The sequence below is a fragment of the Aythya marila genome (genome assembly GCF_965140915.1).
Source record: "Aythya marila genome assembly, chromosome: 5".
Taxonomy (NCBI): domain Eukaryota; kingdom Metazoa; phylum Chordata; class Aves; order Anseriformes; family Anatidae; genus Aythya; species Aythya marila.
The window spans coordinates 23,121,689-23,146,424 of NC_139046.1; the positions used below are offsets into that span (position 1 = coordinate 23,121,689).

General features: G+C 44.0%; 1 protein-coding gene across 5 annotated transcripts in view; it reads left to right on the forward strand.

Annotated features, from left to right (window-relative positions):
- Positions 1 to 1,714: 1,714 nt before the first annotated feature.
- The window catches only part of KMT5B (lysine methyltransferase 5B), a 29,178-nt gene continuing 6,156 nt past the window's right edge, over positions 1,715 to 24,736 (forward strand). Inside the window, exons 1-8 of one of the 5 annotated variants that reach the window (XM_082761533.1) lie at positions 1,715 to 2,564; positions 9,278 to 9,523; positions 10,390 to 10,537; positions 19,739 to 19,904; positions 21,165 to 21,274; positions 22,734 to 22,900; positions 23,579 to 23,598; positions 23,780 to 23,916. In XM_082761533.1, the coding sequence (XP_082617659.1) occupies positions 9,364 to 9,523; positions 10,390 to 10,537; positions 19,739 to 19,904; positions 21,165 to 21,274; positions 22,734 to 22,900; positions 23,579 to 23,598; positions 23,780 to 23,916 (908 nt within the window). In that variant the 5' untranslated portion in view covers positions 1,715 to 2,564; positions 9,278 to 9,363. Of the gene's footprint in view, positions 2,565 to 3,557; positions 3,712 to 9,277; positions 9,524 to 10,389; positions 10,538 to 19,738; positions 19,905 to 21,164; positions 21,275 to 22,733; positions 22,901 to 23,578; positions 23,599 to 23,779; positions 23,917 to 24,736 lie in introns of those variants that run through there. The other 4 variants (XM_082761534.1, XM_082761535.1, XM_082761536.1 and 1 more) reach the window with 4 other exon arrangements.

The following is a 24,736-nucleotide window of genomic DNA, read 5'->3' on the forward strand; positions in this document are numbered from 1 at the left end:
GGAAGTGAAATCAACACTGAAACTATTGATGGGTTTTTCAGAATAAATTTCTGAAATTACATTTATTTAGAGTTAGTCACCACATATCTATGGTTTTTCAGAAAAAAAAAATAAAAATTGCAGTCAAAATCATTTAACATAGTAAACTTAGTAAGGTATGCTCTCAGGCTTTGACCACCCGACTTCCTTATTTCAGTGCCAGTATTTTGTGTAATAAAATGAAAGAACTACAATGGGAAAATGATAAAAAATAGGGGGAAAAATAATCTAATGGAAAAGTGTCTTTTTTTTTTTTTTCTTTAACTTTTGTAATTGCTACCTGAAGAGCAGAAGAAGCAAGTTTTAGATAAATGTATTCTGAAAAAGCATCCTTTCGGATTCAGCCAGGGTGTTGTTGTCAGATCACTGGCTGGAGTCCATAGTAAATAAGTTTTTTTGTGTGCCCTGCTGCAGCTACACCCACTGCTGGAGCTATGGCAAACCCTTGTCGCCACCAGGACCAAAGCTGGCATCTTCCCGTCCGGCAATATCTGAACTCAGGAGATGGCTGTAGTCATTCCCGTAAACACACCAAACAAGCTGATGCGTCTATAAAACAATATTCAAATATTGTTACTAATACTATCAGTGGCACTGCTTGTGGCCTTGTTAACAGCCGATTCTGACCTGAAGTAAATATTCCAGGGGTTTATAATTCAGGTGTAAAAATCTGTGCTAATCTAGTTTAACAACTCAGCCCAAATCTCAGCTTCAGAAGTCATTTCTTGTTACTGCAGTAAAATCAATGTATTTAAAATTTGTTTTGTTGGAATACACGCCATTCCCAGATATTGTATCGCTTGGATAATTAAAGAACAATTAACACCAGTTCTAATGTGAAATTACATTTTATTTAAAATCTTTAGTTCCCTACTAAGGATAATACCAGAAGACAACCGAGGAATTGATATTCCTGGCAAATAGCTGTGGAAAGTCGCCATGTGGTGAATCTGCTCCTTCTCCACAAGCGTTGATGGCACCTTACAATGAACTCAGCCTAAAAGGCTTCTGGTAAACTTATAAAAATAAAACACATTGGAGAACAAGAACCGCAACGGGTGTATCATACGTCAAGAAACACAAAGGACAACTCAGTACTTTAAGGATGTAACAAAACTTCTCAACTTCGAGCAGAAAACATTTGACTTTTCCACCTCCTGCAAGGGGACAATGGTTGGCAGCACCGCGTTTCCCCTTGCATATATTTAATCGAGCACTGAATAGAAACACGCTTTCTGCTGGCGGGAGGTCCCGAGGTGTCCCCGCTGCGGTTTTTCCCCGGCGCAAAGGCGCCTTTTGTTCCTGCCGGGGGGCGCCCCCACACCGCCCCCGGCCCCTCAGCAGCCCGGCGGCCGCCGCCTCCCCGCCGGGGCCATTTTTAAATGGCCCTGCGAGGACGCGGAAGAGGGAAGCAGGTGTCCGATGCTCCACGAAGGGGCTGCCTCAAGCGGGACAGGGCGGATTATCCCCCGCACAGCCTCCTCCGAGCCCTCAGGGCTGGGGAAGAAGCGTTCAAACACAGGGGGCTCAGTGCGATCCCCACCCGACCCCGGCTCTGCCCGACCCAGCCCCACACTGAGGGGACGCCTCGCATTTAAAGGGCAGCCCGCGCGGAGGGATCCCTCCGCCGGGACTTCTTTCCTCACACGGCCGGGCCGCCCCAGACCTCGTTTCCTACCCCCCCCTCCGCCCTCCCTCAACAAATCCCTGCGCTGCCTGCACGGCGCCGCCATGGGGGCTGCGAGCCGCGCCGAGCCTCCTCCGGGGGCTCGCTGGATGGCGGCGTGAGGGAGAGGAGGAGAAAGAGGAGGAGGAGGAAGAGGCGGCGCAGGTTGAAGAGAAGGCGAGGTTTATTTCGAGCGCCGTATCCTTCCGCCAGGCGCAAGGCGGCCGCGGTGTCCCTCCGCCGCCGGCACCACACGGGCAGGCGGCGTCTCCCGGCCGGGGCGAGGAGGTCGCGGGCTGCGCGGCGGAAAGAAGAAGAAGGAAAACTTCGCAGCGCCGCGGCTCGCCTCGACCGCCGGAGCGGTGGAGAGAGGGCTCCCCGCGGAGAGAAGGAGAAGCGACAGCAGGGGGGAGCGGCGGCGGCCCGGCCTCGCCGCCGCCCCGCGGGGGCTCCGTGAGGGAGCCCGGGGGACTCTTTTTCGCGGGGGCCGGCGGAAGGATCCGGCGGCGGCTCTCGCCATCGCCTCCCCCCTGCATCGCTCGCCCCTCGGCGCCGCCATCTTGGATTTTAATCCGCCATTTTTTTCCTCCCCCCACTCGGAATTATTTTTTTACCATTATCGCCGCTTTTTTTTTTTTTTCTCCTCCTGATTTTTTTTCTTCCTCCCCCTCCTCCTTTCTCGCCGGCTCTCCTCTTTTTCTCCCCCACCTTCCTCCTTTTTTTTTTTTTTTTTTTTTTTTTTTTCCTCCCCCCCGTCCTTTCTCGCTCTTTTCCCTTTTGATGATTCATTTTTTCCCCCCGGCGGAGGCTGGGGCAGCACCGGCGGCGGGGGCACCCCAGCGCGGCGGGCGGCCGGGAGGTGAGTGACGGGGAAGGGGGGGGGGGGGGCGAGATGGCGGCCGGCGACCCCCGGGGCCCTGCGAGCAGGGGGCTGGGGGGGGGAGCTGTGGGCTGTGGGGTTTGGGGGGGAAGCTGTGGGGTGAGGGGGGTGTGGGGTGGAGTATGGGGTGTGGGGTGAAGGGGGGGGTGTGGGGGGTGAGGGGGGAGCTGTGGGTTTGGGGGATGGGGGGGTAAGGGGGGGGTATAGGGAGGGTAAGGGAGGGGTGTGGGGGTGAGGGGGGGCTGTGGGGTTAAGGGGAGGGGTGTGGGGTTAGGGAGGTTTAGGGTTAAGGGGGGCTGGGGTTAGGTGTGGGGGCTGTGGGGTTAAGGGGGTGCTTACGGGGGGACTGGGGTTCAGGGCGGGGCTAAGAGGGGGCCTGTGGGGTTAAGGGGGGGCTGTGGGGTTGGGGTAGGAGGTGTGGGGTTAGGGGGGGGTGTGGGGTTAAGGAGGGGGTTAATGGGGTCGCTGGGGTTAAGGAGGGGCTAAGAGGGGAGTGGTGGGGTTAAGGGGGGGGTGCGGGGTTAGGGGTGCGTGGGGTTGAGGGGGTGACCGCGGGGTTAGGGGGGCTGTGGGGTTAGGGGGGGCCTGGCGTGGCGCTGCGGGGCCGCTGGGGGCCGGGGGGCGGCCGCAGGCGGGGCCGGGCCCTAGGGGGCAGCAGGGGAACGGGGAGCGGCTCCCGGCCCTCCTCGGCCCTCCCCGGCCCGCAGCCTCCTGGCCGGGCACCCTCCGGGCCGGGGGGGCCGTTTGGGGCCGGGCCCTGCCGCTCCCGAGCCCGCCGCGGAGCCGGCGGCACTCGCCGGGAAAGGCGGAGCGGGGACCCCGTGCGGCCGCGGCACGGACAATGGGAGGGGCTGCGGCACGGGGCTGCGGGCATGCAGCACGGGACAGCGCGCAGGGGGTGGCCGGGGGTGGGAACCCCAGAGCGGTGGGAGCCTTTAATCGACGAGGCTAACGCTTGTTAGAGAAGTATCAATCGGTACGAAGCCGTGGCCCTGCTCGGGAGGCCTGCCGCTGAAGCATCCTTTGCTGCTTTCGTTTAAAAGGAACTTTTCCTTTGCATAAAGGAAGGCTTAAGGCACTGAAGTGGCACCGTGTGAGGAACTTGGAAAGATTTCAGTCAGATCGAGTAAGCACATCAGGTTCCCTTGGTCGAAAAATAAGATATTTTTTTTGTTTACCTTTGTGCTGTTGTGTTTCTGGAGCCCGGCAGAAACACACAAACAGCTCCGCGTTACGCCCGGCCGAGCTGGACGATAAGACCCGCTCAAAGCCCGGCATCAGTGCTGCCCGTTTGGTGGCCGTGCGGCGGAGGTGCCTGCACCTGCTGGCAGCACCAGCGCGGCTCCTGCAGCTCCCTCTGGCCCCGCTGGCGCTGCCCCGCGGCAGGACTACAGCTCCCAGTGTGCTCCTCGCGGGGAGCAGCGGCCCCGGCGCAGCGGGCGGCAGGTAGGGTGCTCCCGGGCTGAGCAGCGAACCCAACGCTGGGTTCGGGCAGCTCGGAGAAGGATTTGGGAGCAGAACGAGCTGAGTGCTGCTCACCGCTTCCCGGAGAGCATCTTGCTGCCTCCCCACACCGTCCTCGTGTCCTGCGAGCTGCTCGCTGCTGGAGTTGGGGCTTTGCCGGTCCCTGCTCAGCTGTAGTGCTGCTGTTAGGCTGCTGTGAAGTGCTCGTGGCAGCCAGCTCGTGCCCACTGCGGCCTTGGCTGAATGTGTTGAGCTCATTCAGCCAGCAGAAGGGACCTGCTCCTGCCTGCTGGGTTAACGATGTGGAGCCCTTCAGGGTGCTTGGTGTTGGCTTGCTGCAGACTGAGCTTCACTCAGGTTCGCCCCAAAGGGGCACCGTGGTGGCAGAGGTGAGGGGAGAGAAGGAGCAGGAGCTGCTCAAGCCCTGCTGTCCGTTCGTTCCCTCTCTGCCTCTTCATACTGGCACGCTGTTCCTTCTGTGCCCACCTTGTAACTGGATTAGTTTCCAAACTGGTAGGCAAAAATCTTGTGGCTGTGAACGGGCACAGGAGAAGGTGGAACGTGTAGACAGAGCTGTTGGGGAGGGACTGGAGCCCAGTTTGGGGTCAGTTTTGAATCCATGTCCTGTCACGAACCTGCAGCCCGGAGCTGCAGCTCTCCAAGTGTTTGAGTCGTCCTGAGTGAGTTTTACCGTGGTCCTGGAGCCTCCAGTGCCATGTCTGAGCCACGTCCCGTGCTGCCCTGAGCCAGTTGTGAGAACTAACTAGTTGAAATGCTACAGGAAAAGCAAATGTTCTCCTTGTGTTTTAATTTGCTGAACAGCTCCATGCCAGGGGCAAGCAAAGTCTAAAGGGGGTGTGGGATCAGGTGGCCAAAGGCAGCACCGCAGCAGCAGGGTTGCAGAAGCTGCTGCCTGGGTGCTTGTGACACCCCTGAGGAGCTGCAGCCTCAGCTCCTGGATCCCTGAGGTGCTTTGGGACCGCCTGAGCTTTCTGTAAGATACGGCTTGGGCTCCAGAGATTTGTGGGACATAAACCAAATCTCTGCTTCTTTTGGGGCCTTCTGTGGTTGCAGAGACCTCTGCTCCGTGGCCAGATCTGCTTTGGCTTATTACCCGTAACAGCAGGTCGTGGTGTCACGTATGGCACTGCGCTCCCGTTGGAAGTGACGCTGGGCCCTTTGTGAGCCAGCAGAAGGGGAGGCACAGAGAGCTGCTGGCCTCAAAGGTAGTAACAGAAATCAGGTGTAGGAAAGCTGTAAGAATGACTTGAAGCTACGGGAGGTTTTTATTCAGCTCAGCTTTTGCCCAGAGGCTTTCTCTCATATCCCCCCAACCTGAATGCTTTGAGTAGTGCTCATCTTCTGTTGCCCAGGTGAGGCGGTCGCAGCGAAACCATCTACAGCCTGGGGATCCCACAGAGAAACTGACTGCGTGCTCTGGCTCTGCCTCCTGAATGCAGAGGTCTGCTCCTCTTCTAGAGCTCCCAGCAAGGGAACGTCCCCCCTCTCTTGCTCTCACTCATTTGTCCGGAGAAGCAGGAGATGTGCTCAGTGGGTATTTTTGTTTGCAGCCTGCATGTACTTTAGCTGCTGTCCTCTTGAGGAAGGCTTTTTGCAGCTGTAATTAAATTACAAAATGACTGGGTCAGGGACCAGCGCTTACCCTGCCTGCCTGTGCACTGGAGGGGAGGATGACCCTGCCTGTTTGGGAACCTGGTGGACCAGATCCCCTGTTTCTGCTCAAAACTGTCCCTGTCCTTTAAATAATAAGGATTTATATGCCAAAGCTGTGTTATGGAAGACTAAAGTAAATGATAGCTGAATTCTTTAGGGTCGCTGATCTATACGTTTGTATGGTGTAGGGTTTAGTGATTGGTTGATTTCGTGCAGCTGTGGTTTTTCTCTTTTCCCTCCCAACAAGCCGTTACTGACTGCATAGATAGCACAGACTGGAGCTCGGGAGGATCAGCTAGCCTTTGAAGTCTATTTTAACAGTCACAGAACTATTTTACTCAAATGCATGGAGACTTTACTACGTTTACTACTGTACAAAGCCTTTCATATGCAATACAAATCAGAAGGGTTCTCGTTAGTCAGCCTCAGAAACACTTGTGGCAGCAGCTGCCTTCGGGAGGGCCTGCTGAGCAGTGGCAGGGTGAGTGTGCTTCAGGTGCTTCCCGGTGGGGCTGAAACAAAATAATGCTTGGGAAATGTGTTGACAGGTTCAAGAGACTGCACATCAGGTGAAGGAAAGTGGGGTTCTGTTTTGAAAGCCCAGTTTCAGTGAAGCACTGAAGTGCTCCATGAGAGGCACAGCTGAGCTGCGTTTCGAAGCTTGGGGAAATAGTAAAGCTACAGCAGGAGGAGTGTAAAAAGCAGCAGAGTTACAAGAAGTAGTAGGAGGAGGGGTAAAGGGTTAAAACAGTGGGGATGTTTCCATCGAATTAGTGTTGCTTGGAAGCTGTGATTTTGCTGGGGGCTGTAAAAGCATGGGTAAATCCATCCGGTAGGTGAGCTGTGCGCGGGGTGAGACATTCGGTGGCAGAGCCCTTCCCCAGGACTGCAGGAGTGTGGAGGTGCAGGTGGGCTCCAGGCAGAGCTGTTTGCTTGAGCAGGGAGGTGGATTTCCTCTCTTCCTCTTCTCCCTTTATCCCTAAAGGGCCTGTCAGTCGGTGTGAGCCTGACGGGGCAAGCAAGTCATGTCTGAGGCTGTTAGAGGGTCTCCCGGTGGTGATCAGTGGGGCATCTCTCGCTCGGTTCTCTCTGGGCATAAGGAGCCGTGATGCTCGCTGTGAAGGAGCCTCTGTTGGTGCCATCTCCTGAAAGCAGCATCTGTGTGTTGGTGGAAGGGGAGCAGGGGCAGCAGACGCATGCTGGGGTGCCTGAAGCTCTTCGTTTGGCCAGCGTTGGAAAATAAGAGGCAGCAGTCAGTGGAGACAGAAGTTTCCTTGCTCACCCGGCTGCTGGGCTCAAACAAAGAACGGGTTTTCGTGAGGATTTTTGCTGGGCTTCACTGAGTTACTCGCTGGTTTTGCTGCGGGGGAGACTTTTGGTGTCACCTCTGTAAATACGTTCTGCAGCAGAAGCAAATATTTATTTTTCCTAATGCTCAGTGTGGTGTGAGTGCTCTTCTGTAGCCGTGGTCCTTCTTACCTTGCTGTCGTACTTCCCTTTGCCACCTCGTGTTTAGACAGAAGCGTCTTGCTGCAGATAGCAGCCGCCCTCCTAAAGCCTTGCATCATCTTCAGAAGTGGGTTTCCTTCTCCATGCAGCAGCCACTTTTTTTTCCTAGCTCGAGTGCAGCTCCCATACTTGGTAGCTGCCAGTCAGCTGCTGCCTCGTGCCAGTATTGGTGTGCGGGTGGCTTCGTGCTGCTCTTGGGTTGCCTGCGGCTCCCTAGCTGCAGCGCTCTGCCGTGCCAGGGCTTGCTCCTGGTCACAAAGACCGAGCTTGAGTTTGGTAGAAGTCTGTAGCAGTTTGGTTTAATGCTCTTTATTACCATGGCTACTAACACAGAGCACCAGGATTTAAGTGGCATATGCAGACCTGTTCAATCAGTGGATTGAGGAGCGGAGAGAGTGAAAGGTAAGGGTTGTTTTATCAGGTAGATCTTCCCAGAGCGGCTGTATTCCAGAAGAAGTTGGGGTGGCAAGAAGTTTTATTTTCCTTGCTAACGTATCTGTGCGTATATATTTATCTTCAGGTAAAAGCCAACCCCTTCTGTCACTGGCAGCAAGAAAATTCCTCATCCACTGAACTCCTCTTATTTTCCTCTCCACATTGAGGCAATAGCTTGGCTGCTTTGTCCTCGGTCTACTCCCATTGCACTTGGTCAATAATATTCCTGTCCTGTGACAAGTTGTGAAAGCTCCTAAAACCTGTAAACCTCCGGGTGGTGGCTCTAGTGAGACGTTGGAGGCAATGCAGCTGTTAAGTCTCCACTGTCTAATGGCTCGTGTTTCTGAATCTTTTAAGTAACTTGTAGTTACTTATGATCTGGCCATAAATACTGCTGCGGCTTTAAGGAGCCTGAACACATCGGTGCCCAGCAGAAGTCCAGTATTTTGCCAGCCTTGGCTGATGAAAAGCAGAGCTCCTACACAAGATGCTGTTTCAAAACGTCTGGTAGTTTCTGATGAATTTCTTCCGCTGGATTTAAGTGGGGTTGTTCCCTGATAACATGTGCTGAGCGTAGACAGCTTGAGCACTAATGCTGTTGGAGTTTTGTTAATAATAAAAAAGGCACAATTTCTTTGTGCCAAAACTGCAAAGAGGAGAATGACTTTAAACCAAGTAAATGGATCAAATGCATAAATGCAATTGTAAAATTGTGCAGATCACCGTTAGGCTTTTTTTCCTTGCAAGTTATGGACAGTTATAGACACAGCCATGTACAAAAGCATTAGTAGCTTTCTTGTATGATAATTATTTATGCAAAAGGTATCCAGCCTGCAGGCGAAAACTAGCGTGTGCTGTGCTGCCTGTTCCTATGCTGTACGTTTAATGCTCCGCTTGTGACCCCACGTAACACAGCTGGCTCAATGGGCCAGCAATGTGCTGTGTTGGTTGGTGGGGTGGGTGGTTAGTTGGTTGGTTTTGTTACCTGGACCAGTAACTAAAATAGCTGCCCAGGTCCTCTAGATCATCACTGAAGATTTTTTGAACCCTAATTCTCCAAGGAGGTTGTAACATCTTCCTCCCCCCTCCGTTCCAAAAATGCTGCCAGCTTTCTGTGTTTTTTAATATCTCACTGTCGTCTTCACTGCTTTTTAGGGGATGTTTGTATAATGTCATTTGTAGCTGTAGAGCTCAAAGCAGGTTACGTTACATTTATTAGGAAATCCAATCTTAATTGGGGGTATATGTAAAAGTGACATTTTAGAGTCAGACACTTTGTATGTGACATTTGTGGAGTCACATAGCTGTGTATTTGTGTGTGTCTCAGTATAATTACATAGGGGGTGTGTCTCTCACTGTATAGATGTTGCCTTTAATTTATCGGCTTTAGGATTCTGTCTTTGCTTCCAGATGTGGTAGTAAGTTGTAGGACAGAAGTTCACCCATGGATGTCTGTATTTGTGACAGTTTCCCGTACCGGTGCTAATCAACTACTTTTCATTCTTCCTAATGCAAATACAGCTCACTTTTTTTTTTGTTGGTTTTAAAAGTTGTGTCTTGGAAACAGGTCTCCCAGGAAGTTCTAATTATGATTATCTTTTTTCTTCCAGTAGGAATCGGAACTGAAATTATTCATCCACTTCTCCGAGCCTTTTGAAAAGAGACTAAATGCAACTGGGTCAGGCTGTCTGGGGGAATGAAGTGGCTGGGAGAATCCAAGAACATGGTGGTGAATGGCAGGAGAAGTGGAAGCAAGTCGTCTAATGACCACGCACAGAATCAGACCAAACTGCAGCATACAGGAAAGGAGAATCCGAAGACTGGCAAAAATGGAGTCGAGAGAAGATCAAACAGATGTACGTACACATTTGTGCAGTTTATTGTTCTTTGTGGCTCTTCCTTCAATTTGTAAGTCAGCTTCTGTCAGATCTTAATTCGCAAAGGAGGTATGCACTCAGCATGAAGCTCTCACCAGCAGTATGAAGTAGGTTTGTATGTGTTGGATGTAGTAACTAATTTCAGGAATATGGATCTCTTCAGATCAGTTTAAAAGTTAAGTAATTGTATTTTGCACATAACCAGTTCAGAATTTACATACATGATGGGCACTAGCTGAGACCTAGTGTGATTGGAAGTAGATAAGATCACATTTGAGTTATGAGCCCAACTCTTAGTGAATGTGCATGTAGAAGTAATCCCTGTTTTCAGGGAGGTTACGTGTATCAATAATAGCTATGAAGCCGTTTTAAGGACCATGGATTTTTATTTTTTGCTGTTGACTTGGGGTGAAGAACAAAATATAAAGTTGGAGTAAACCCTTGATTCGGGTTTTAGGACAATCTGGTTTAAACTTTCACGGCTTTGTCACACCTATAGACCTGAATAGAGTTGGGTATGATTGGGTTGCTTACTCTGGAGAGTTGCTTGCATTTGGGGAGGTGGAGAGAGCAGGAAACCAAAATAAAAGACACACATAAAATATATTCTAAAATATTCTTGCTGTCAGCTATATTAACCAGCAAAAGCAAGAGTGAGAAATTTAACTGTGCTTTTGCTTCTTCAGAAATTCTATTATCTTCAGGGTGGTTTCTGTTGTTGTTTCTGTTTTATTTTGTGTGTTTTTTTTAACCTGCAACCTGCAGTTGCTTCTCATTCACCCCCCTGTAGCTGAGTTTTAGAACGTTCCATAAATGATATCTGCTTTATGCTTTCTCGTTTGCAGGTAGCGGTGCTTCAGGATTTGAGGGTCAAAGTCGTTATGTGCCTTCCTCTGGAATGTCTGCCAAGGAACTGTGTGAAAACGATGACCTAGCAACTAGCTTGGTTCTTGATCCCTATTTAGGTTTTCAGACACACAAAATGAATACTAGGTAACTTGTCTTTATTTTCCTAGAAGAGAAATGGTCCTCTGATTACATCAATTAAGATGATAACTGTGGAATTTCCTGCATGTTTACAAAAGTCTGAAAAATGATAATGTGCAAGTGGCTTCAGCCTTTGAAGTGGTGCTGCCTTTGAGACTGGAACTCAGAGCTCTGTAGCGGTGTGGGTTTGTACCGCTGGTGTAGGTCGTCCTATCAGCCTTAACAAAAGCTTCTGCTGTGGAACAGAATGTTAATAGACACTGCTTTCTGGCTTAAACAGTTAACTAATCCTAAGTTTTAAACCTTTTGTCATTTGAAATAACACTTCAAAGATCAGAGTTATTGTTTGGGGAGTGTATTTTCTATTTATTTCATGGGTTAGTTTTTGTTTGTTTGTTTTTAACTTGTCCAAGATCTCAAGATTTACTTCTGAGCACTCCAGTGTTGGTGCCACTTGATCTCAAGTTGTTGCAGATCCATGCTGAAGAAATGCTGCTCAGATATGTCTGTATATGGAAGACAAATTAACGTGCACACTGGGAGCCTGTTTATCAGAATTGCAAATGCTTTTGCACTGTTACGCGCCTGTACGGATACTCCTGCCTAAATTCAATGTGGACCTGTAGTTTAGTTGTTGCATGCTTCTTCCTGTTCTGCAGACGTACCACCAATTAGAAGTGTGCTCTGTAGATACCCATTAAGCTTTTGTTTGCACAAAAGATCTGTATTGGCAGCTTAATGAAGAAGCTGTATACAAATAAGTTTCTAAGGACAGGAACTATGTGCTTCTAACTGTACAAATAAATGGGGGGACCTTGGTCTGAGCTGGGGTTTCCAGGCAGCACATCATGAAAAGCAGGCTTCTCAACCCTCACAACTGTTGCTGTGGATGTTTTTAAAGAAGAACCTGTGCATAACCAGAGTATCAGTTGCGTAGATTCTGTGTGTATGTAACAAGGTGATTGTTTGACAAATGAATGCTAGATTAATTGGTGTTCTCACATAACATAAATGGTCGCTGGTATAAACCGGCCTCGCCAATTCTACATGAAATTGCAGCAGTGTGGGTCTAGTAACTGTAAAGACTTGCTACAGAGAGATTTTTCTTTTTCCATGGAGTGTGCAACATTCATCTTTAAGAGGAATCCTGGCAGTCTCCCTGGTCTTTCCGTGCTGTTGGTCACAATAGATTGTCCACGTTTGGTAGATGCTCAGTTGTCATTGTATGTTTGTGTTTCCAGCAGTTAATTGAGCTAAATATATATGCTCAAAACCCCATTTTTGTTTGTCTTTGTTGCATGAATGATAGTCTAAAACTTTATAGAAGTAGCTCATACTTTTGCTTTTCCCTAAAAAAGGGAATTCTATATTGTTCAATAGTTGGAGAGGCTGCTTTTTTAAACATTATTGTTTCTGCAGATGTTTTCAACGCATAAAATACTTTTTGAATTATTAATTTGAAAGAAAAGACTACACAAAGGCTATCACCATGTACTTCTTTCTCAGACCTGGAGAATAGTTACAGGCAGTCGTCAAAGCCAGTAATTAATAATCTTGGAGTGCTGTGGGAAATACTTAGGTGGGGCTTACAACTTCCATCAGAAACCCATCTTCTCAACTCTTTCTTAATGTCCAGTTGAGAGGGTTTCTGTTATTGCAGTGAATGAAAATAAAGATATCAGCATAGTTCTCATTTGCCTTTTGGTGCAGTGATGACTTCTGCTTTTTATAGCTACATATCTTGGATTATCTTTGTTCTGTCTAACAAGCTGCAGTCTTTCTACAACTGTGGAGATTGCTTGTTGCCATATAACTCTGAGGGGAGGTTGGGGAAAGAGAATATGAAAAGTCTAGACCAACTGCAAAATATCAGTACCTGAGTACTGATTTTGTAAAGTTCTCTGGTTTTGCCAGGAGTATGTTGGTCAGAGAAGAAACGTATACAATTCTAGGAAAATATCTAGATGATTACTGGAAACTCTTTCTTCTCTTCTGGTTTACCATCTTCTTTATACTGACGCAGTAGTAGAGTGGTGATGAGAACCTGACTGCATTTTTGTTTTTTTTTCCCTTGAGGCAATAAAATGAAGGTCCCCAATTCCGTCTTGGGAATTGGGCTGTTAGCTTTGTAAGCTGTCAAGTCAGTAATGTCTGGAAGAGCTGAAAGCTAGTTCTCAAAAGATTTAGGTTGGATCCCCACCTGAATTTGTCCAGTGTTTCGCTGAAATCTTTTCTTGCCACCAAGGATTTGACAGACTGCATAAAAGGTATCTGGAAATGTCTTTAGAGGCTTTACCCAAAAGTTACTTTTTTTTTTTTTTTTTTTTTTCATCATCTTGGATTTCCAAGAGAAAAGCAGATCTGTTTCTAGAGCTTCTGGCCCTCTTTTTACAGGCCATCTGCTCATCTTCCTCATATTGGTAGCTCATATCTCAGCAAAAGAGCAGGTTAGTAGTTTGTTGTTGTTTGTTTGTTTTAAAAAAAAAAAAAAAAAGTGATAGTAAGAATTATCTTGTCAAATGTAGATATTCCAAGAGGTTTTGTCATTTCTTGTACAACTCATGTGAAAGCAGACAAAGGCTATCCTGTGTGTATCATTAATACGGTTTGTATGCGTGTTCTGTTTGAAAAAAACAAAACCCATTTGTTGTTTTGCAAACTATTATTTTCTGGTTTGAAGGTTGTCAAACACTAGGGATTAAAACTGACAATTGGAAAAAGTGACTTGTTGCTTATCTCACCAGTGCTATACTCAGTTGCTTTTCCCCAGGCTGAGGCTGGGTCCCGAAGTTGCGTGTGTCGATTGCTAATCCACCTTGTAACAGATTGCCTAGTGTCAGTATTTCAATCTTAAGCAAGTCTCTTGATCATACTGCTGCTCTTACCTGTCCCTCTTGTTTCCTGATACCCTCAAACTTCAGCATCGTGCTGGGGATCACTGAAAGCAATTCCGTCTTAAGTTTCCTGGCAATTGAGGAAGTCAAACCCATCACAGCCTGTATCAGGAGAAGTTAGGGGTGTTTCTGAGCTCTGTGCTGCTGCTTTGAGTGAAGTTATAAACTGGTGGTTTTGTCTGATGAAGGAGCAAGCTTTAAGAACAATTGTTTTCCAGAGCAAAGGTGAGAAGGCGTGTTTGGGGATGGTGTAGTTGAAGCTGCTTTCTCTCCAGAGCACAGTGTAAGCAGTTGCTCATTCCTGAGCTCGACAGGTTGTGCCACTCTGCCCCTTGGAGTCCCTGTGGCAATAAAGGCAAAAAGGGCAGAGCAGATCCATATCGCTTACATCCACGGGTCTGTGCTGAATCTCTTCTCTTCAGCTTACTGCAAGCTAATAATTAAAGGAGTCAAGAGTCATCTTGACTGAATAGAGTTCAGAGGTAGAAGAAGTTATTTGGCACCTGCTGAGGGAGGTGGCACGGCCATTTGTAGTTTGTTTTTGGCATTGTGGCACTGTGGAGATGTTGTGTTAGAGGCACGCAGCTCTTTTATGCAGTGATACGCTTTTTCATTCTGAAGTTTGTATGTTCTTCAGACACCAGTGTCTGTGTGCTTACTGCCAAAAATGACTTTGACTTCGGTGTAAATTCCATCTTCCCCTATTTTTATTTTGTACTTTACTGAATTCAGTAAAGTTGTCTAACTTGCTCCTGGTTCTCTTCCTCCTCTCTCCTCCTTTCCAAAGACAGTGACACATTGGAATTAGCTGCTCTGCTGCTGCTGAATGTTTTGGACCTAAAAAAAAACAAAACAAAGCTACTCTTGCACGTTTTTTCTAGTTGCACCTTTAGCTGCACTGCATTAAGAAGTGTTCTGTTTCCAGAGGATGGAGAGGCTTACACACAGTAGTCAAGCTGACTGTTAAGTTAAATTTGCTGTGTGGAGTGGCAGGGTAAGAATGAAGGGACGTGGGCTTTCCCTGCTGTGTTCTGTCCCTAGCATTTATTGAAAAATGCATTTATTTGCCAGCTATATTAAGAAGAATGGATTTTTGTGGCTGCTGGAATTTTTGTTACTTCTGTCTAGGCTGTATTTGGGCTTTGACCACAGTGGTATGTGCAAGAAATTTTAAGTAAAGCAGATTATCATTAAAAAATGAGATCTTGAACTTCGGCCTTGAAAGAATATGGCATCTTTTTTTCTGATAACAGCACTGGCAGTTAAACGTGGAACAACTGGGGGGGGAATGTTAACTAAAAAACTGTTTCCACTTTGATTATAAACAGATTCTTTTCAGCTCTTGTTATACTGTCTTGAAATGTTCAACAGCCTTGCAGTGCTAGCTTTGTGCTGAATCTCTGGAATGAGCTAAACAGTAATTTGCTGTCTTTCTACAGCCACTGAAGTAAAATACCTATCAAGGGCTTGTTGATGAGAGAGGCCAGTGGGATGCTGTGTTTTGATAAATTCACTCTTCCTGGCATTCCCAGTCAGAATTTAAGAGTTAGGCCTAGCAGCAAAACTCTTTGCCATGCGGTGGTGCTGTCAGATGCACGCATTACATGGGGTTCTATTGCAGAACCCTCTCAGGGCCTGTTATCCTTTTTGTTCAAACTCACTGCTCTCAGTGACTGAGGAAGGTGCTGTGCTTCTGAACTTACCAGAACCTCTCCTTTAACTTCCTTTATAGGCAAGCATCTCACTGACCTTTGGCTTTATACCTTGGAGTTTCAAGATTCTTTAAGTATTCCGGAGGTAAGAGAAACTTGAGAGAGAAAGAGCTTTGCTTCACCAAGCCATTTTCCTACGTCTTGCTTGTTGAGACAGCCTCAGTTTGGTCCTTAACTGGGATAAGATCATCCTCTAGCTGGTTTGAAAATTGCAGTAGCCTAAGGTTATTTTTTTGATCTTGGTGACTAGGGAAAAATAAATATTTCTTATGGAAATTTAAAGTTTTCTATTCTGCAGCTTGTAAGGATACTGGGATAGCTGAGTTTGTCATTCCTAGCTTACTTCTAACAGCCAGACTGTTTTGCAGCAGACTCCATCCATGGTCTGTGAGACTTGGTCCCTGAAGCTGTTTGTAGGATAGCTCAAGGAGTCAGTGCCTGTGGTCAGGTTCAAAGAGCATCTTGTCCAGTTTCCATGATGGAATCTTATACAGGTGCTATTCATGGGAGCAAACCAGAAGTTTGGATCAGCATAATTCAGGCTTCAGTTGGCTCTCTGTTCAGAGACGGGGGTGTCTTGTTTTGTTGGGAGTTTTGGGATTGTTGTTTGGGGTTTTTTTGTGCTCTCTGTCTCTCTTTCTCTTTGAAGTACTCTCCCATTTTACTGACACACAAAAGCCTTTTTAGGTATGTTTTTTTTTTTTTTTTTAATACATTTAGCTGCAGTGTCTCTTCAGGATCTCTTTGTGGTGTTGGTAAACAGTCATGTAGATGCTTCCAGTAGATAAATAGATTGTTAATGTCGTGTGTGAATGAGGAAGCCCTGTAACACCAAAATTGTAGCACTTAAAATAGTTTCTCATAACTAGTTGGCTTCCTTGTAGGAACATTTCATAATGCTCCTTGGAGAAGTCAAGTGTCTCTATTAAATACAGCAGGCCCTCGGGTTCTTAAGGAAGGTAAAGGTTTTAGGCTTTCTTGGCACGTCGGCTTCCGTAGTGTCTCAAATCGGCAGGTACCTGTTCCAGTCTATATGGCGATAGCCACTTGAAAGTACCGGGGCTTTCGTGTGGAATCGGCCTCGCAGTGTTCTCTACTAGCTCAGTCTTCGTGCTTTCAGTGCAGTTACATGTGCTGGTGAGCAGTGAAAAGCTCGCTACCTCAAGGTACAAAGCGGCATCCTGTCGCACTGAGTTTTGGGAACCCTTGAAGTGAGATGCTCTACATCATGTTGCTGGTTTCCAGTCTCTTTCCACGTACCTTTGGACACTTCTGTTGCTTGCTTGGACACCTTTTTGTCTTTTTGTCTCTTTGCCATGTAAGTAATCTCAGTAAAACATTTTGGTAGAGATGCTGCAGGAGATCCTTGCTAAGATTTTTGAACCCTTGGCTAAGGAGTCATGTACTCCAAAAGACCCAGTTCCCATTTCAGATTTCAAATGCCTGACGTACACCCTAACATTACCTGACCTTTTAATGGTTTGATTTGTTTGCTATCCCTTCACCGTTTTCTAGCCTTCTTTTTGGTCTTTTCAAGGCTCGGGGACATACTGTTCCTGCTTGCCAGGAATGATAATGCATGAGTTACAGCTAGACTAGTAAAGGAATTCTCCTAGTGGTGTGGAATGACCAAAAAAAAAACAAAACTGCAGAAACACGTGTTGAATGTGATTGGTAGAGGTATGCAGGATTGGTGCCTGGTTCTGAGCTACTTATGGTAAGTAGTCCAGGCTAGGTGTCTAGTCAGCCTCTGAGAACAATATGTTGTGGAAGAAGGGAAATAAGAGAGCCACTTTGGGACTATTAGATGTGCTTCTAATCCCTAGAAAACATAGGCTGTAGATTCTTTTTCTGTAGGTGTGTTAAGAGACACTGTTTAAGCTTTGCATCTGCTTTTATTTTTTTTTTTCTTCCTGGGAGTTAAGATGCTGCTTTCTTTAGCCAGCTTGAACCAAAATGCTGCTTAATGTATTATTGTGTCTATCAGCGCAAAACATCTTTCAGATGCTAATGCAATATTGAATGTGATGGTTTTTCCTGCAGATAGCTCTTCTAGGGAAAAAGAGATCAATTTTAACACAGAAAATGAAAAGGAGAGGGCAGTCGTGCATTTAGCCCAGAAAGAATGGCCGAAGACCAGTTTTTAGCAGCAAATCCTACTCCTTTTCCTCGTGTAACGTTTGTAGTTACAGGTGTAAACAAACTGCTGACCTGTCAGGTTTGTGCGTGGCGTATGCTCTGTACTTGTGCTGCAGTACAGAGGGGTCTGTGTTTTGAGAGGTGTCAACGATTCCAACTGAAAACAAGTGTCATCTTCTGAAACTAGTCAGCTTCAGTTCAGGCAATCTCATTTTGAATTCCTGTCATACCTGAGGATGCTTTATGAGTTAGGACTATCAAACCTGGGAGAGCTCCTTTGTATTTTTAGGCTAACTGGAAGATTGTCTCCAGCTTGTATCTGACTGGGAGTTGAGGAGGACTTTGTATTACAGATTAAAATGCCAAGTGTGTCATCTGAAGGGAATTTTCTTCCACAATAAGGTCTCACCAGCTTGTTAGGCAGTTTGTTCGGAGGGAGAGAGGATAAGTATGTTGTGTTGGTTTTTTTTTTTTTTTTTAATTAAAATCTTAATTTGAAACTTTGGTGTAATATTTGCTTCATTTTTAAGTGGGTATGTTTTAGAAGCGCATCATCTGTTTCTTGACAGAAATACTGTAATTTTCTTAGCTCTAATCCCAGCCAGAAGAATACTTACCTGAAGTCCCTCAGAACTACGTACTGTATCTTCTGCTCTGAAAGCTCACAGGGTTATGCTGATATTTTTTTTGCAATATTCAAAAAGATCTGAAGACTTGCAGAGTCATTATCTTACACAGAAGCTTTTTCAGATGGAGACTGCAGAGAAGATAGTTCTGTGTAAAAGCATGGAAAGCTGATTAACCTGCACTGTCCCTAGAAGTGATAGTACTGTTAGGAGGCCTTTCTTTATTGTATCAGGAGCATAAATACAGCATTTTTCTTCCTAATGAATCCCCTCCATTATTAGCTATTTCTAATTAAACTAAAATTGGGATGTGCAGCACTTAGGGTTATTAGCCAAGGAGCTGATGAAGTTCCTTCCACAAACTTAAACAACTGAAGAACGTGTTTCCCATTTTTTTGCTTTTGTCGTCAAATCCGGGCTTCATTTGGTAAGTAAGAGGGAAGTAAAATCCATATGGTAAATCCCCACTAAAGATAAGGAAGCTGGTATACACTTAAAGAAGCAAATAATAGGTCTTAACAGCTTTTGATTAAATCCATAAGATTAACTTGTTTAACTGTTCTGTCATACGCTGTGTGAGCTGTAGAAGGAGCTACAGAAAATTGTTTCTTGTGGCCCTAGGAATTCTCTATCTTTCTGATGTCTCCCCTGGGGCGTGCTATCCAATTAAAAGCACACAACTCCACGCCCTCCCTCTGCCTCAAAACTATGTGTGGGTATATGCTTAAAGATAATTTGTAGAGATTTGACATAATCTCAAAATTCTACTTTCTCTTGATGGTTTTGTAGCTCAGAAATGGGGCTGCTCCTTCTTACATTGATATAGGGCATTGTTTTTTCCATAACCATTTTTTTTTCTGTTGAAAATACATGTATGAAGGACAGTTCGTCTTAAATCTCAAGCTTTGGGAAGAAGCCAGAATTCTCTGCTAATATACAGGGGTTTATTTCCAGATTTTTGTCTACCAGTGATTTTTAGTTATGTAAATTCTCTGTAGCAAGTATTTTTGGGGAAAAGATCTTAAAACTCTATGGGTATGTGGAAGATCACTCCTACAGTTTTTTACCTGTGCTATGTGTTACTTATTATCAAAACTTTGTGAAGTCACTAATGGGTGTATTTTCTATGAATGCAAGTAGTAAGTTTGTTTGGTAGGGCAAGAGCTGATCTGGAATCCCTCATGAAAATCGTTCCTTATTTTCTATTTTGAGATTTTTTTTTCTTCTGACTCAGACTTTTCAGTTGCATCATCTAATTGTTTGTTCGCTATTTAAAAAATCCTAAGTGCAACATGTGAAGTTGTAAAGAGCTTAAATTTCAAATGACACTTCTATCTCCCAGCCCAACTACAAAAGCCAGAACTGTGCATAGATCCCTTTATTAGGAAACTTGCAGCATCCAATTAATTTTCTGGATTTTCTTGTACATGTGTTTCTAGTGATATTAAATTGTCCTAAATCTCCTAACCACTGACACTTCTATTATACTAGTTCTTTAGCTGTTGTTTTTTTTTCCAAATGAGAGGTGTTGAAAATATTGAAACGTTACTGTGTTGGTCAATCTTAGCGATTTGTTTTATAAATAAAATGTGCCTCTCAGCAGAATAGAGGGCTTCAAAGTTCCAAGCAGTACGCTTGGCTTTACCTTACCTTTCTCCTTATCTCAGGAAATGAGGGGCTGTGATTTGATTGCATAATGGTCAATTTCTTTATGCTAGGAGTCGATTTCTTTATGCATTCATCTGGCTAGCAGAAGATCTATGTGCTGTGAGTTACTGTGAGGAAGAACTGCAAATGAATAACAGTGGACTGGAATAGCTTTATTCTTTATTTCAGATTTCGACCTATAAAAGGAAGGCAAGAAGAACTAAAAGAGGTGATTGAACGTTTTAAGAAAGATGAGCACTTAGAAAAAGCCTTCAAGTCCTTGACGTCAGGTGACTGGGCCCGGCACTATTTTCTTAACAAGAACAAAATGCAGGAAAGGTTGTTCAAGGAACATGTAGGTGTATTTGTAATTAATGTGCTTTTTCAGATGGTTGAAAGGCTAAGAAAATGTACAAGTTTCTTAGGATTGTAGCAGTAGTAAAGGGAAGTAATCTGCTGCTCTGTTATATATTACTTGTTTGACTGCTTTTTAACATGAACTTCCTGTGTTTTTCAAAACCCAGAGAACTTGAGAAGGGGGTTTGGGAAAAGGCTAACTTTCCATTGCCTTTTATTTAATAGACATGTAGAAAAAAACAAAGTTCCTTCTGCTATTGGCTTAAGTCCTCAGCAGAAGAGAGAAGTCCTACTGCTGGGAGAAAAGAGTTTGGAGGACTTTTTTGTTGTTACTCTTGGTTTGGGTTTGTTTTCATTATGGATTTTGGGGTTTGTTCTAATGTACAGCTACTGTAAATCAAATTGTGGGTCAAAGATGAAGGAAAAGGGAGAAGCCCTGATACCGCAGTATACCTCAGCTATTTTGGGTATAGGGCATTTACGTAGAAACATCATTCTGCTTCCTCCACTTCTAACATCCCAAAATGAATTTTGTGTATAGCACGAAGGTTGTTGACACACAAATTTGCAAAGAAATTATAATATTGTTTTACTTTTTTAAAAAAAGAGCTCCTTCTAGAAAGAGTATATTGTTTGCACAGACATCCAAAAGGAATTGGCCTTTTCCTAGTCTAAAATGGATCAAATGTAGTAGCATAGAATAAAGTAACAGCAAATGCTGCCTTCTAAAAATGTTTTTTTGAGTAATAAAACCTCTCTTTTAACTAAAGCCACCAAAAGGAACAACTTGAAAACTTGAACTGATCCAGCAGTCCCTGAATTCAGTAGCTAGACTTCTCATGGAGAAATCAATAAAATTGGACTCGATGAGATTGTTAGGTCTGAGTGGTTCTTAAAGACCCGGGAAGAATTCTTGAACACAAGTATTCAGTGACTTAAAGAAGAAATTATCCATTTTCACTAGCAGGGCCAATTTCGTTCCATTCAAGGCATCTTCAACTGCTTTAAATTTTTTGGATGGTCACGTTATCCATGTGAGAATTTTTGCAAGTCACTTTGAAGAAATAAGGTTATAAGGTTAACATCTTAACTATACGCATTATTTAAAAACATAAATATATGCATTTCAGCACAAAACATTCCTTTGCAATGTATTTCTTTTGTCTTTCTTACGTCATTTTATATACAGCTTTTCTTGCTTTTTTTTTTTTTGTTTTGCTTTTAACAGAACAGTATTTTTTTTTTTCTTTCATTGCAGGTATTTATTTATTTACGGATGTTTGCAACTGACAGTGGGTTTGAGATACTGCCTTGTAATCGGTATTCTTCTGAGCAAAACGGAGCCAAAATAGTTGCAACGAAAGAATGGTAAGTAATACAGCTTACTGTTGCATTCTGTTTCTGCCTGTTATTTATTGTTTCTACTTATAAATCAAATTTGGGAATTTTTCTTTGACTAGTTAATACATGCTACATGCATCCATGAGGTATTCCCTTGTATAGCTGGACTTAGTCACAGAGTTTTCAATATACACATTTGTTATCTTGTTTCTGTCGGATAATTATTTTCCTCAAATCATTAGTCATTCGTTTGCTATGAGAAACAAACCCATGTCAAGACTCGGATGATGTCAGATTTGTTACAAAACAGGTAATTGAGGGGAGGAATGAGTTTTCTACCATTGTGAAACTGAAGGATGTTATTTGCATATTTTGATTGTGAAAGATAAATATCTCTTGGAAGCACAAAGCTGGAACCCTGGTGTATTTTTCCCTTCTCCTTTTTTCCTGTTTGAGTTTCAAGATAGACCTGTCAGTGGCAGCACTACAAGATAGCCAAATTAACCCAGATTTTAAAATTAATTTTCCCTTTCCTCACCTCCTCCCTCCCCCAGACATTTCTGTTTGCTTTGCTGTGTGTCTCTGGATGCTCGTAACAGCACATCCGGGATGATGATATGCTATTCTGTGCTGGGTAGGATTGAGTGGCTAGGCATTACACTGGCAGCATACCAAATAACCATGCTGTTACTGTGGGGCTGGGGCCTCAATATGTGGGAGAGCAAGCTTCAAGAAGGCTGAGGCCAGTTTCTATATCATGACTATAGCTGGAAGTTCCACAATCATGGTATAATCTTTTTGTGTGTGTGTGTGGTTTGTTTTTTTTTGTGTGTGTGTGATTTTGTTTTTAATTCTCCCTTGCCTGATTCTTTGGGGTAGAAGCTTTGTATATTTAGATGTGTTGAAAATGAATCAACTTCTTGTGCTCAAAATCTTGCCTGACAACCTGAGCGAGACAAACAAAAGTCGTGCTCCAAAATAGCTGGAAAATAGTCAGTAGTTTGAAAACTACTGTTCAGACATAATGCTAATAAGGAATGTTTAGCAGTCCCTATAAAAGGATAATTTTGCACTTAAAATGCTTGGTTTGAGGGAGTAAGTAAAAATGAAAAAAAAATCATTTTAGTTTTAACAACTGTAGTAGATGAAGTAATCGACTCTCAGTCTCTTGCTTGTTTCTTCAGAGACCATAGAAACAATGATGGTGATGTCTGTCAGAAGTGATGCATTTGGTACTGTATAGTACTATATATATATATATACACATACATATATACACTGTATATATATACAGTACTATATAGTACTATACAATACTGTATATAGTACTACACGGTACCAAATACAACATTTATTTCATATAGATGAAAAAATATACTTATCCTAACTATTGACAGCTTTTTTTTTTTTTGTGAAGAAATGCCATGCTATTATACTTCGTAATTTTTGATACATATTCTTATTTTTACTACTACTTACAATAAAGGAAACGGAATGATAAAATAGAATTACTCGTTGGGTGTATTGCCGAACTATCAGAAATGGAAGAAAACATGCTGCTGAGACATGGGGAAAACGACTTCAGTGTAATGTATTCCACACGGAAAAACTGTGCACAGCTGTGGCTTGGTCCTGCTGCATTTATCAATCATGGTGAGTAACGAATATAGGAACTACGTTGAATGACACAAGCAATTCTGTTCAAAGGTGTTATTGTATGTGAGATAAATGACACGGGAATTTAGAGAAAATACCTGAATCTGTTATACTGGAGTAGTGCAGGACAAAGCTCTGTTGGGAGTTTAACAAACAACAGCTAATGAGCTATGAACTGGGAAAGTAAAAGGAGGCTCTGGAAAGTGATGCCTTCTTCCTTCACAGAGGTTTTGGAACTGGCGGTTGAATTAGTGGAGCGCATTGGGGTCTACTCTGTCTTGCTGTAGCAAAGTTTGTGAACGTAGTCAGCTGTAACGTATTTTTTAGGTGAACTCATTGTGGCTCCTTCAATCTTGTACGCAGACCCTTTGCTTATTCTGTTGCATTTGTATGCTGAAGGAGAAGTGAGTAGGATTTACCATAAACCCTGTTACCTTAAAAATGAGGGAATTTGAAAACTTGCAGGTAGCATAAGAAGAGCTCAGGAACCAAATGATATCAAAGTGAATATCTCCTGGTACATACCTTCATGCAATACTAATATGACTCCCAGTATTTAGTTGAGATTCTAGAGTTACTGAAGTCAGAGTGAATCCTTACTTTAGATATCTACAACTATTCATGTTTCAGGTCTTATCAACAGTTAATTGACTTTATCTTTTGGACCTTTTTCAGATTGCAGACCTAACTGTAAGGTAAGCAAGACATTAAAAATAAATAAATAAAACACCCCACTCTTATATTTTTTTTGTCCCTTCACCTTTTCCTCCCCAGCTGTTTTACTTCTTGTTTTCTCACTTAGATACTGTTCAACCTTAATGACTAGCCTTTCTTTTACTTTTTTTTTCCTCCCCTTCCTGTCATCTTCTTCCCAAGTTTGTGTCAACTGGAAGAGATACAGCATGTGTGAAAGCTCTAAGAGATATTGAGCCTGGAGAAGAAATCTCTTGTTACTACGGAGATGGATTTTTTGGAGAAAATAATGAATACTGCGAATGTTACACCTGTGAAAGGTATGTGTTGATATAAGTAAGTTTCCAATTGAAAGTTGATATAAATAAGTTTCCCAATTGGGCATATTCATGATATATTTTGTGAAACTGAAGGCACCTGGTTATGAGTACTCCAATCTTTGATATATTATTATTGCCTTCTAATTATTCATCATAATGATTTTTTTTAATTGTTACTGAATTATCTTGTTTCCTGATAACTCCTGCATTCTGTTTTTCTTTTAGTTTTCTGTCTTAGAAATAGCCAGAATGACAAAAAGTAGTCTAGATTCTTCAAAATATTTTTCTGAATAAGGTAGAATTGCAAGGAAAAGCAGTTTAGCTGCTATGAGCTCATTAGCATCTGGCTCCTAATGGCAGCTTTTTTTTTTTTTTTTTTTCCACTAGAGAAGGCAAATTTCTCTCTTAATCTGAAGTCCTGTTCTGATGGAAATAGGCAAAGTAGTTTTCACCTTATATTACTAGAACTTAATTGTTTATTGAAGGTCTACAAGTTTGGACAGTACTTGACTGTATCTGTCCATTGCACCATAACAGCAAACTTGTTTCTATTTGTTTTTTACCCAGGTTATCACAACCTAGCTTCTTCACAAAATCAGTTGAAAGAATTTCATAGTTGTTTCCTGCCATGGCTAAACAACTTCTTACCTTGAGCATGGTGGTTCAACATGATTTGTGCCAGCCTTGCCTGGTTCCAAGAGGAACTATGCAGAACCCATAACAATTCTGTTAGTTTGAGCTAATTGTAGAGAGAAGAAACCTATGAAGGACAAAATATTAATAATATTGAGAAATAGTTTAATGCATACATATGTAAATA